This window comes from Polypterus senegalus, chromosome 6, assembly GCF_016835505.1.
Source record: "Polypterus senegalus isolate Bchr_013 chromosome 6, ASM1683550v1, whole genome shotgun sequence".
Lineage (NCBI taxonomy): Eukaryota > Metazoa > Chordata > Cladistia > Polypteriformes > Polypteridae > Polypterus > Polypterus senegalus.
The window spans coordinates 24,121,326-24,133,897 of NC_053159.1; the positions used below are offsets into that span (position 1 = coordinate 24,121,326).

Below are 12,572 nucleotides of genomic sequence, written 5' to 3' on the forward strand. Positions count from 1 at the left end.
CTATTGTTTTGAAGCTCATCTTTTTCATTGTTTTACAATTTTTCCATATATATGTTGTCACACTTTTTTTACTACTTTTTACTATTTGGACATGGATTTTTACACGCCAAGACTCGTCTATTCAAGTAGTCAACTTCTGTGAATTTCCCCTTGGGATTAATAAAGTATCTATCTATCTATCTATCTATCTATCTATCTATCTATTATATAGTGCCTTCCATATCTATCTATCTATTATATAGTGCCTTTCATATCTATCTATCTATCTATCTATCTATCTATCTATTATATAGTGCCTTTCATATCTATCTATCTATCTATCTATCTATCTATCTATCTATTATATAGTGCCTTTCTTATCTATCTTTCTTTCTATTATATAGTGCCTTTCATATCTATCTATCTATCTATCTATCTATTATATAGTGCCTTTCATGTCTATCTATCTATCTATCTATCTATCTATTATATAGTGCCTTTCATGTCTATCTATCTATCTATCTATCTATCTATCTATCTATCTATCTTTTATATAGTGCCTTTCATATCTATCTATCTATCTATCTATCTATCTATCTGTCTATCTATTATATAGTGCCTTTCATATCTATCTATCTATCTATCTATCTATCTATCTATCTATCTATCTATTATATAGTGCCTTTCATATCTATCTATCTATTATATAGTGCCTTTCATATCTATCTATCTATCTATCTATCTATCTATCTATCTATCTATCTATCTATCTATCTATCTATCTATCTATCTATTTAATATATAGTGCCTTTCATATCTATCTATCTATCTATCTACACACATGTGAGTAGGAGGCAGCTAAAGGGCCTGAGTAACTGTAATAAAACATCCGACCAGGGGGCAGCGGAGTGCGCTGACTGTCTTTCTCAGTTCCCTACAGACCTTCCTTGAAAGGTTCCGGCACCTCAGAAACATCACATCTGGTGCGGGCTCCTTTGCTGACATCACTTCCGGTCCAGAAGACATCACTTCCGATTCTGGCCCCTTTGATGATATCACTTCCTATACGGGCCTTTAAAGCCTCCATCTTTGTCTCTTGTAATCAGTTGTGTTTTGGACTCAGTCTTGTGAACAACTCTGTGTTTAATTTATTACATTTGCGGCCAGGATATATTATACTGTGGAACCTCAGGTCATGACTGTAATGTGTTCCAAAACTCTGATCGTAACCCGATTTGGTCGTGACCCGAACTCATTTCCCCCATAGGATTGTATGTAAATACAATTAATCCGTTCCAGATCATACGAACTGTATGTAAATATATGTTTTTTAAAGATTTTTAAGTATAAAAATAGTTCATTATACCATAGAATACACAGTGTAATAGTAAACTAAATGTAAAAACATTGAATAACACTGAGAAAACCTTGAACAGAGAAAACTAACACTACAAGAGTTCACACTACAGCCTTGCAAACCGCTCGCTGTAAACACTTTTTTAAATGAGCTTTAAGCACAGGGAAACAAATTAAAATATTCCATAATTTATACAAAAACTAACCATAAACAACCAAGAAAACTAACCTTGCATGCACGCACGTCTGACCAAGAACAATGTAGAGGGAGAGACTGAACACGTGCAGAAATCATCGGCGCGCACAAACCGAAAGAGAAACTGGCTCGTTCGTCACCCGAGCGTGTGGTCGTGAACAGATGCAAAAGTTTGGCAAACCTTTTGGTCGCAACCCGATTTGTACGTGTTCAGAGATGATCGTGACTCGAGGTTCCACTGTACGGATGCCTGCCCCAAACCTTTTTGATGTCTGGTGAGATTCTTTGTGACAACATACATATTTGGATGTTCACAGAATGCACCATATCATGAAGTCCATACAGGAACATGAATTGTATGTGAATTAAGTGCCTTGTCTCATACCTAGTAATGGTATTAAGGCAACATTATTTAATAGGCCGGCCCTGCTTTAACTATACTTAAAAATAAGAAAACAAATCTTATTTTTTTCACAAGGAACAGTCCAATGACTTTTGCAGAACTTTGCAAGAATTTGTTAAATACAGATGAGGGATAACTTCATGGTAGGGTCTTGGATCGCATGGTTAGCCAAACTGGGCACAGAAAATCTGTTGTGATTAATATGAAGCATTATGTAAATATGTGGGATTGATAAGGATCTTATTTAGTCAACGTAATTTGCAAAATCAGTAAGCCCAGGGCTATTCACTATGCTATTTTTTTCTAAATTTGCTTAAAATTTTGGATCTCTTTACCAATGTTCTGGTTGTGTAGAAGTGTTGGAGCCTCCTGACTTCTTTACTATCATTGAAACGAAACCGAATTCTTAGAAATGACCTGGCTTTGTCATCGGTCCCCTTCATGCATACAATCATTCCTAGACAGAACAATCCTCAACATTAAAAAACGGAGTACAGAAGCAGCCTTGGTAAACGTCCTATTAATGGCTGCTGAGGCCGGGTGTTTAACAGTCCTTGTGCTACTTGATCTGAGTGCAGCCTTTGATAGAGTATCACATAGCATTTTGTTGAATCAGTTAGCTGCCATCAGCATTACTATTTACTGATAGCCCTCTTATTTGATTTCTTCATATCTGTCTAATTGTACTGTGGTGTAGCAGGTCCAAAGCTCAGTCAAAAGGGCCACTTTTTAAATAGTCACCGCGCTCGCGGCTTACACAGGGGGCGTGGTAGTGTGACCGAAGTGGTTTCCCAGGTGATTCGTGATGCAGACGGTCCTCACTTAAGTGCACAGGTGAACAGTCGTCCACATATGCAATTGTTGCCGGGAGCTGCTAATTACCACACCTCATCCACATACCTGTGATATATAATAGAAGTGCGAGGTCGATAGAGGGGGGAGAGGAAGAAAAAAGATGAATGGAGGTTGGAGGAGGAAGAGGAGAAGAAGGCAGGAAGCAGGGAGGAGAAAGCCGGACAGTGCATGAGCGAGCAAATGTGCTCTCTGTAGAAAGAGAAAGGCAGCTGGACAGTGAGCCCTCGTGGGGTGTTTGGCCGGCACCCGGGGGCAGTTGGTAGTGGTTGCTCCCGCTGAGCGTTCGTGAGGAGTGGGAATGACCAGAAGAAGGATGACACGCCGCATAAGGCCGAGAAGGCAGTGGGAGTCGGGACTTGGGAAATGAAAAGCATGAGCGCCCTGGGCAGTGGGGAGCCCAAGTCACGGTCTGGTGAAGCCCACCAGAGCCAGGGATCGGAAAGGCGAACAGACCAGCTGTAGAAGGTAGAAAGAAGGTCATCTGCAGGTAGGGTGGCTCCCCTGGTGCATAGCCTGGACGGGAGAAGCAGGGGAGTCACCAGTAGAAAGGCACCAGGATCTGTTTTAAAAGACTGCTTCCAGCCATTGTTATAACCTCGTTGTTTTTAAAGGATTTTTTTTTTTCTATTGTGTTTTTAACCTCCACCCTTTCACCTGTTTTTATTGGATTATTTATTTGAAGATTTTTGAGAGACACTGCACTTATTTATTTGGACACTTTGATTGAGTTGCTCTTTTAAAATAAAAGCACTCTGCACTTTTTGCACCATCCCCTTGCTTTGTTGTGCCTCACTGTCCAGCTTATCGGTGACATTACCGACGGTGTCGGGTTCAGAGTTCCCAGAAGCAAGATGGGAGCATGGAGCGGAACCCGCAACGTCACACATGCTCAGTTTGTTCAGCTAAAAAACTCTCAATCACGATCCTCCCAGGCACTCGTGGTGTTCCCCAGAGATCCATGCTTGGCCCCTAATTGTTTTTAATAACAATGGCATTTTTAAAGAATATGCAATTCATTTTCATTGCTATGCAGACGACATTCAGCTTTGTGTATCTACAAAGCCCAACTCTGTATTTCCTCCTTCCTGCCTCACTGGCTGTCTACTTGAAATAAAATCTTGGTTTTCTTCTAATTTCCTTGAACTCAATAGCCATAAGGCAGAGGTTCTCCTCGTTGGCTCCGAGTCTACTTTATCAAAATCTAATAGTCTCTCACTTAAAATTGATGGTACCTCAGTCTCTCCCTCCACTCAGGTTAAGAGATTGGGGGTTATCTGTCTTTTCAATCCCATATCAATATGGTCATCTTGTTTTCATCTCCACAGCATTGCACATCTGTGACCCTCCCTCACACTAAATAGCACTGCTATCCTCACCACTCATGCGTTGGCCACTTCCTGCATTGATTATTGTAATTCTCTTCTCTTTGGTCTCCCGCACAAGCTTTTCCATAAACTCCAGCTTGTTCAGAATTCAGCTGCCTGTATTAAAACTCGGACCACTTCCATATACAGTAATCCCTCGCTATATCGCGCTTCGACTTTCGCGGCTTCACTCTATCGCGGATTTTAAATGTAAGCACATCTAAATATATATCACGGATTTTTCGCTGGTTCGCCGCTTTCTGCGGACAATGAGTCTTTTAATTTAGGTTACATGCTTCCTCAGTTTGATTGCCCAGTTGATTTCATACAAGGGACGCTATTGGCGGATGGCTTAGAAGCTACCCAATCAGAGCATGTATTACATATTAACTAAAACTCCTCAATGCTAAAAGATATGCTTCCCGCGTGGCGCTTGTTTTGTTTGCTTCTCTCTGACTCTCTCTGCCTGACGGAGGGGGTGTGAGCAGAGGGGGCTGTTTACACAGTGGCTGTTTGCCTAGAAGATAGGACGCTCCTCTACAAAATGCCGCTTTATCGCGGTGCTTCTGTATACTTAAAAGTACGTATTGATTTTTTGATTGTTTGCTTTCCTTAGCAAGTGCTCTCTCTGACATTATCTGCTCTTCACGGTGCTCCTTTGAAGATAAGATATGTTTGCATTCTTTTAATTGTGAGAAAGAACTGCCATCTCTGTCTTATAATGAAGCACAGTTTAAACGTTTGACTAAAGGGTGTTATTTCATGTCTAGAGGGCTCTAATAATGTTAACAGTGTGGGAGAGTTTATAAGGGCTTAAAATATATAAAAATAACCATACAAACATATGGTTTCTACTTCGCGGAAATTCATTTATCGCGGCAGAGTCTGGAACGGATTAACCGCGATAAACGAGGGTTGACTGAACACAACACTCCATGTCTTACACAGACAGCTTCACTGGCTTACTCTGAAATTCTACATTGATTTTAAAATTCTTTTGCTTTCCTTCAAAGCACTCCATAACCTTACTCAATTATACTTCTCTGACCCAATACATGTTTATACCCCCAAAAGCGCTTCAAATCTGGTCTCATCATCACCATGCATGCCTGATCACCATGTGGGTCTCACATTTAGTCGTACAGCTCCTCATCTCTGGAACTCACTACCACAAAACATTTGGGTCACAGATTCCCTACTCGTTTTCAAATCCCATCCTAAGAGTCACTTATTTAGGTTAGCTTACACTACTATATGACCTTATTTGCTTTGTTTAATTTCAGTTCCATAGTCAAGTCAAGTCAAGTTGGGGAGCATGCACTGGTACAGCGCGTTGATAACAACTCGAGATCCTGGTTTGCAACCACACAGGCAGACACGCAGTTCAGTCCCACCCTCTGAAAATGACCCTCTATCTGCCGCAGACAGGTGTTACGTGGGTGACCCCTTGACTTGGTCCCGCCACTCGGGTCCCCAACAATGAGGATCCTGTGAGCCGGATGACCCTCGGGGGGGAAACGCGCCACATGACCGTAGTGCCATAACTGACACTCCCTCACAATGCAGGTAATGTGCCTTATTCGGGACTCCATGAGCAACACAAAGTCAAACCAGCGGTACCCAAGGATTTTCCATATAATCAATATAATTTTCCATAGGATCAGTTCCATAGATAGTTAGGTCCATAAATATTTGGACAGAGACAACTTTTTTCTAATTTTGGTTCTGTACATTACCATAATGAATTTTAAGTGAAACAACTCAGATGCAGTTGAAGTGCAGACTTTCAGCTTTAATTCAGTGGGTTGAACAAAACGATTGCATTAAAATGTGAGGCAGCTAAAGCGTTGTTTTAACACAATCCCTTCATTTCAGGGGCTCAAAAGTAATTGGACAAATTAACTGGAAATAAAATGTTCATTTCTAATACTTGGTTGAAAACCCTTTGCTGGCAATTACAGCCTGAAGTCTTGAACTCCTGGACATCACCAGATGCTGGGTTTCCTCCTTTTTAATGCTCTGCCAGGCCTTTACTGCAGCGTCTTTCAGTTGCTGTTTGTTTGTGAGCCTTTCTGTCCGAAGTTTAGTCTTCAACAAGTGAAATGCCTGCTCAGTTGGGTTAAGATCAGGTGACTGACTTGGCCATTCAAGAATTTTCCATTTCTTTGCTTTAATAAACTCCTGGGTTGCTTTGGCTGTATGTTTTGGGTCATTGTCCATCGGTATCATGAAATGCCACCCAATCAATTTGACATCATTTAGCTGGATTTGAGCAGACAGTATGTCTTTGAACACCTCAGAATTCATTTGGCCTCTTCTGTCCTGTGTCACATCATCAATAAACACTAGTGTCCCAGTGCCACTGGCAGCCATCACACTGCCTGACTCCACCGTGTTTTACAGATGATGTGCTGTGCTTTGGATAATGAGCTGTTCCACGCCTTCTCCATACTTTTTTCTTGCCATCATTCTGGTAGAGGTTGATCTTGGTTTCATCTGTCCAGAGAATGTTTTTCCAGAACTGTGCTGGCTTTTTTAGATGTTCTTTAGTCCAATCTAGCCTTTCTATTCTTGAGGCTTATGAGTGGCTGGCACCTTGCAGTGCCCTCTGGATTTACTTTCATGTACTCTTCTCTTTATGGTAGACTTGGATATCGATCGCCACCCCTGGAGAGTGTTGTTCACTTGGTTGGCTGTTGTGAAGGGGTTTCTCTTCACCATGGAAATGATTCTGCGATCATCCACCACTGTTGTCTTCTGTGGACGTCCAGGTCTTTTTGCGTTGCTGAGTTCACCAGTGCTTGCTTTCTTTCTCAGGATGTACCAAACTGTAGATTTTGCCACTCGTAATATTGTAGCAATTTCTCAGATGGGTTTTTTCTGTTTTCGCAGCTTAAGGATGGCTTCTTTCACCTGCATGGAGAGCTCGTTTGACCGCATGTTGTCTGTTCACAGTAAAATCTTCCACATGCGAGCACCACACCTCAAATCAACTCCAGGCCTTTTATCTGCTTAAGTGATAAGACATAACGACGGACTTGAACACATCTGCCCTTGAAATAGCCTTTGAGTCAATTGGCCAATTACTTTTGAGCCCCTGAAGTGAAGGGATTGTGTTAAAAAATACTTTAGTTGCCTCACATTTTAATGCAATCGTTTTGTTCAACCCACTGAATTAAAGCTGAAAGTCTGCACTTCAACTGCATCTGAGTTGTTTCATTTAAAATTCATTGTGGTAATGTACAGAACTAAAATTAGAAAAAAGTTGTCTCTGTCCAAATATTTATGGACCTAACTGTATATTGTGACAGATAGGGGGCGCTATCGCTCCCTTGAACTCCTGTCCACGACTCCAGACACCAGGTAAAAGTCCACAAGTTGACTTTATTCAATTGCCACAGTGCACAAAGCACCCTTTCCTCCACTATACTCATACAATACAATCACTAACCAATACAATAAATCACAATCCTCCAACTCCCAGACGCGTTGCCACCCTTCCACCCAGCTCGGCTCGCCCTCTGGGAGCTCTCATAGTCCTTTTATATTCCCTGACCCCGAAGTGTTCTCTATCCCCAGTCCATGTGATCTTGTATTACTTCCGGGTCAGATAAAATGTTCTCTTCTTTACCCCGGAAGCCCGTCGCTTTTCCTTTGACGAACTTCCGGGTTAAAGGGCACAAATAAGTCTCCGGTCCTCCCTGCAGCTCCCTCTTGCGGCCCCTGTGGTATCCAGCAGGGCTGAGGATAAAAACTACAACGATGACAAGCTGGCCACATCTCACAATATGTATATGTGTATGTTTCCATGCATGTCTGATTATTGTTGGTTTTTTGACTCTATTGTTTGTGTGTCTTTGGGTGTTTAGAAAGGTGCCTTGAAATAAAATGTCTTATTATTATAACCAGTTATCTGCGTGAGCTCAGTCAATATGAACATGACAGCTACCATTTAGGAATTCAAAGGGGAGAGTTACTTACTTGGACACTTTAGACTTGCGGAAGGCACAAGTATAGTAATTGACGGGCTTGTTGGGGACAAACTCAGCCATCATGTTGGGAATACAGAGAGTCTGCAGGAACCGAGCTGATGAGTTGAGGTCAGGATTGGGCTGCTCCTATAAAAGGGATTAGAGTTTTGCATATGAGATTTCACAATTTGTTTAAGCTAGTACCAACATGCATTAGGAAAGCTTCAGAGTATTGTCAGGATCAGGAATGATAAGAGAACAGACTGATAATGTCATATGTAAAAATGAGCTTAATGAACAATGTCTAATGGCATACAACTCAGTAATTCATATTCAGTGGATTTGTTATTAGACTGCACTGACTAATTCAAACAGTTAAAAACGTTCCAGAAGTATAATAAATTCTAACAAATAAAGAGAAAAATAAAATAAAAATGTCATAAAGCTGGGTGGCACGGTAGCGCTGCTGCCTCACAGTTAGGCGACCCGGGTTCGCTTCCTGCGTCCTCCCTGTGTGGAGTTTGCATGTTCTCCCCGTGTCCCAAGTGCTCCAGTTTCCTCCCACAGTCCAAAGACATGCAGGTTTGGTGCATTGGAGATCCTAAATTGTCCCTAGTGTGTGCTTGGTGTGTGTGTGCCCTGTGGTGGGCTGGCGCCCTGCCCGGGGTTTGTTCCTGTCTTGAGCCCTGTGTTGGCTCCAGCAGAGCCCCCTGTGTTAGGATATAGCGGGATGGATGTCATAAAGCTAGACCAAGTCACTTAACCTGCTTGCAAAAAAACACGAGCAAACAGTTGTATTTTAGAGTTGATGCTGGCCTTAGAAAGGTACATACAAATGTGTGGTGTTGCAAATAACTACCTGGATGTAAAAAAGACTTTCATAAAAAGCCGATGATGCAGAGTCTTTCATACTTTTGGCAATCCCAGCACTGACCTGCAGAGGTGCTCTCAAACACAGCTCTTCTGCGTAGTAGATAAGGACTTCCCAAGGAGCGCTGACCTTCAAGTAGTGAATGGTCTTCTTTTCACTCACCGTCTCCTCCTAGTAGTAAGAAACACAGCAGTAAAATCATGGGATTCAGACAGCTGGACTCAAATAAACAGCCAGCACTGGGATTTGAAAACTAGGCCTTAAACCTTAGAAACTCATTAAATGGATATTTTAAAAGAATTTTGGATGTTTTAAAAGAAATACACATGGCATTCCACCTTAGAGTGTTGAAAGGTTTCAGTTAGAAAAGGTGGTGGGTGTTGACAGAGTTGACAGGGTTTTGCTGTTTAACTTTCAGCTAGCTGAGCACCTAAAGGGATGTTCAAGTGCTTCCTGTTATTCCTTAGAAGAGAGTTCAGCACCCTGCTATGATAAAAACATCACTCCAGCCAAAGCAATGGAAATCACTGCCTGTATTCAATCCAACAGAAAGAGAGGTAAGATTATAGAAAGAACACAAAGTTTCAACAGAAATCCTAATAGAAAAATAAAATCCTGCTGAGCCTAAACATATGATCTAGTAGGGAAGGCACTGGACTTGAAACTCCAAGGATGCCATTTTAATTGTCTCTTTGATTCCTTGTGTGACTAAGAGCAAGTCACTTCAACTCCACACACTCCACAGGTAAATAATTGAAATGTTTCTCTTATACTGTAGCCCTGGGCTCATAAAGCATATTATTATTGTGTATGCTACATCCATCCATCCATCCATCCATCATCCAATCCACCGTATCCTAACTACCGGGTCACGGGGGTCTGCTGGAGCCAATTTCAGCCAACACAGGGCGCAAGGCAGGAAACAAACCCTGGGCAGGGCACCAGCCCACCACATATGCTACATAAAGGAATTATAATTCCCCTTGGGATTAATAAAGTATCTATCTATCTAAAAATAAAGATTGTGCATTTGTTTTATAGGTGTCTGTTCCTGTCTGTCAGGTGGGATTGCACCCCAACATTTCTTCCCTCCTAAAGTACCACAAGCCCTTTCCCTTACAATTCATCTGTGTGTGTTTGCTCTCTTCCTCCCTACTAAGGAACATTATTCACCAAACTCCTCTCCTTCAGCACTGCCAGGGAGTGCCCTTTATATACTGTAGCTGCAGAAGTCAGGGGTGGCACCTTCTATCATGACTGGGCATAACTTCTCCTACCAAAAGCTGAATACCCCTACTGAAGGTATACCTTAGGTTTGCCAATATGTTTTTAATATCACATTTTATGGTAGCAGGACTTATTCCCTAGATGGTCCCCATTCACCCATCCTAGTAGGACAGGTACTCTATAACTGCCACACTGAGTGTTTCTCTCCTTGCGAGGTTTCTGCTGGGCCAAGCCCAGCCTTATTCCTTTTGATGGTATGTGTGTGCCTTTCTGATCTATTCCTAGCCAAGCAAACCCTCTGATTCATTAAGTGGAAAGGTGGTCCTCTTTAGATTGAGATGGCTGAAGGCATCAGGACAGTTAAAGGTACATAAAGGCTGCCTAAAGGCTAGTGCTGCTGTATCACCGCTAAGGAGCGCTGGGTTCACATGTTCATCCAGTGGCTGTTTCCCTGAAGCACGCGTATTCTTCTAATATTCAGGCACTCTACTTCACAACTACATCTGAAGGACACGTAGGTTTGGTTGGTTGCTAACCGTAAACTGGCCCAGCATTTGTGAGTGTGTATGTTTGTGTAAAAGTGCCCTGCAACGGACTGAGGTGCCTGTCCGGCGTTGGTTTCTGCCTTGCACTTGATAATATTGGCATAGGATTAATGTCTTCCTGTGCCACCATGCCAGTCATAAATGACAAACAGCAGGTTGGAGCAGTGGTTAAATCTGGTACTTTTTGGGATTATACTTGCCTGGTCACTATGTGCATAGAGATTGCATGTGCTTTTCATGTGCTTGGTGGGTTTTCTCTTGAGATTTAGATTTCTTTGTCCCACTACTTAAATAAATAGTGCTGTTGAGTTAACTCTGAATATGACAACTATGTATGATTATGTGTAATAAGTTAGGATCGGGTAATCTAATATATAAAGCAGAGTCGATGAGTGTATGCATGTTTGTTTGTCCGCCATACAAATCTGCACCGGGCATCTGATCGGCATCAAACTGGGCATGGGGCTCCTTTGTGACCAGGAGTAGGTCATGGGGTATGTTTGGTTCAGAAAAATATTTCTGGTGAACCGCAGAGCATCTTTTCACAGACATAACGTTCGGCACACATCCCTGTACTTATCATCTGCACGTTACAACAGACGTTCACTGCAACGCCATCTAGCGCCAGCTTTGGTCTCTCTGTGTCGCTCTTTACCCATGTTTCTTTAAATTGCCAAGAAATGGCGGAAGTGTCCAAGTATAAGAAGGCCAACTGCTTTGATCAGGTGAAGGAGAACGGCCGTATGGATGTAGAACGTGAACGACCCAGTAAGCATGACCGGCTGACACACCCGTGTTTCCGCACGTCACACTCCGAAACGCACGAATAGTGCTGTATTTCATTTGCCAACGTCCGTTATATGGCAGAACGTTTGAACAAAGACTCGCCTTAAAAAGACAGCATCCTTCCCCCACCATTTTCCCCAAACGCAGCAGCGGTTGTATGTCACTTCTCACTGTTGATACCATCGCCAACGTCCGTTACATGGCAGCATAGTTCAACACAGACGCTCCTTACAAACAGAGCACCACTCCCCACCATTTTTCCCAGTACGGTTTCAGTGCTACTCTTTCTCACTGGCTTTCTGTATTTCTCGTGCTATTTGCTCGCTTTCCGACTGACAGTACGATTTCAGTGTTGCTCTTTCTGACTGACTGGTCCTCTTTGTTCACTCTCTGACGTATTGTAAACACCGTAAATTCCTCTCACTGTGGTGCTTATTCCGTACGTAATACCATCTAACACATTATAATTGTCCTGCTTTTGGCTAACATACCCATGCCACCGAAAAAAAGACGTAGAATTGGAAGGCCCACTTCAGATGCCACAAGAAAGTCTATTTCAAGCCCGTCTCAAACTCCACACCAGACAAAATCCACATTGCAGGAACTTACAATAAAATGTCAATCAGAAAACTGTATGTTCTGTTTCTATGTTCTGTTTCTTTCATTTGGGAAATTCACCGGTCATAGATTCCAGGGCAACGCCGGGTACTCCTGCTAGTAAATAATATAAGCTCAATGTCTATGTGAGAATCTGCACATTCTCCATGCCAGGGGCCACCAACTCCAGTCCTCGAGGACCACCGTGGCTTCAGGTTTTCATTCTAATCCTTTTCTTAATGAGTGGCCTGTTTTTATACTAATTCACTTCTTTTCAATTCATTTTATTTGACTTTCTCTTAAAGACTCAGACCCCTTAATTGTTTCTTTTTCCTTAATTAGCGGCCAAACAATAGTGAGATACAAAATGAGCCGAAACAACTGATGTCCATCATACAATATCTGAAAAAAAGAAACATGAA

General features: G+C 42.1%; 1 protein-coding gene across 2 annotated transcripts in view; it reads right to left on the bottom strand.

The window, feature by feature from the left end:
- The window catches only part of ano11 (anoctamin 11), a 114,189-nt gene that overhangs the window by 81,651 nt on the left and 19,966 nt on the right, over positions 1-12,572 (bottom strand). For both annotated transcript variants that reach the window (XM_039755598.1, XM_039755597.1), the window contains exons 4-5: positions 9,059-9,166; positions 8,135-8,271 (exon numbers count right to left, since the gene is read on the bottom strand). In XM_039755598.1, the coding sequence (XP_039611532.1) occupies positions 8,135-8,271; positions 9,059-9,166 (245 nt within the window). The remainder of the gene's footprint in view (positions 1-8,134; positions 8,272-9,058; positions 9,167-12,572) is intronic.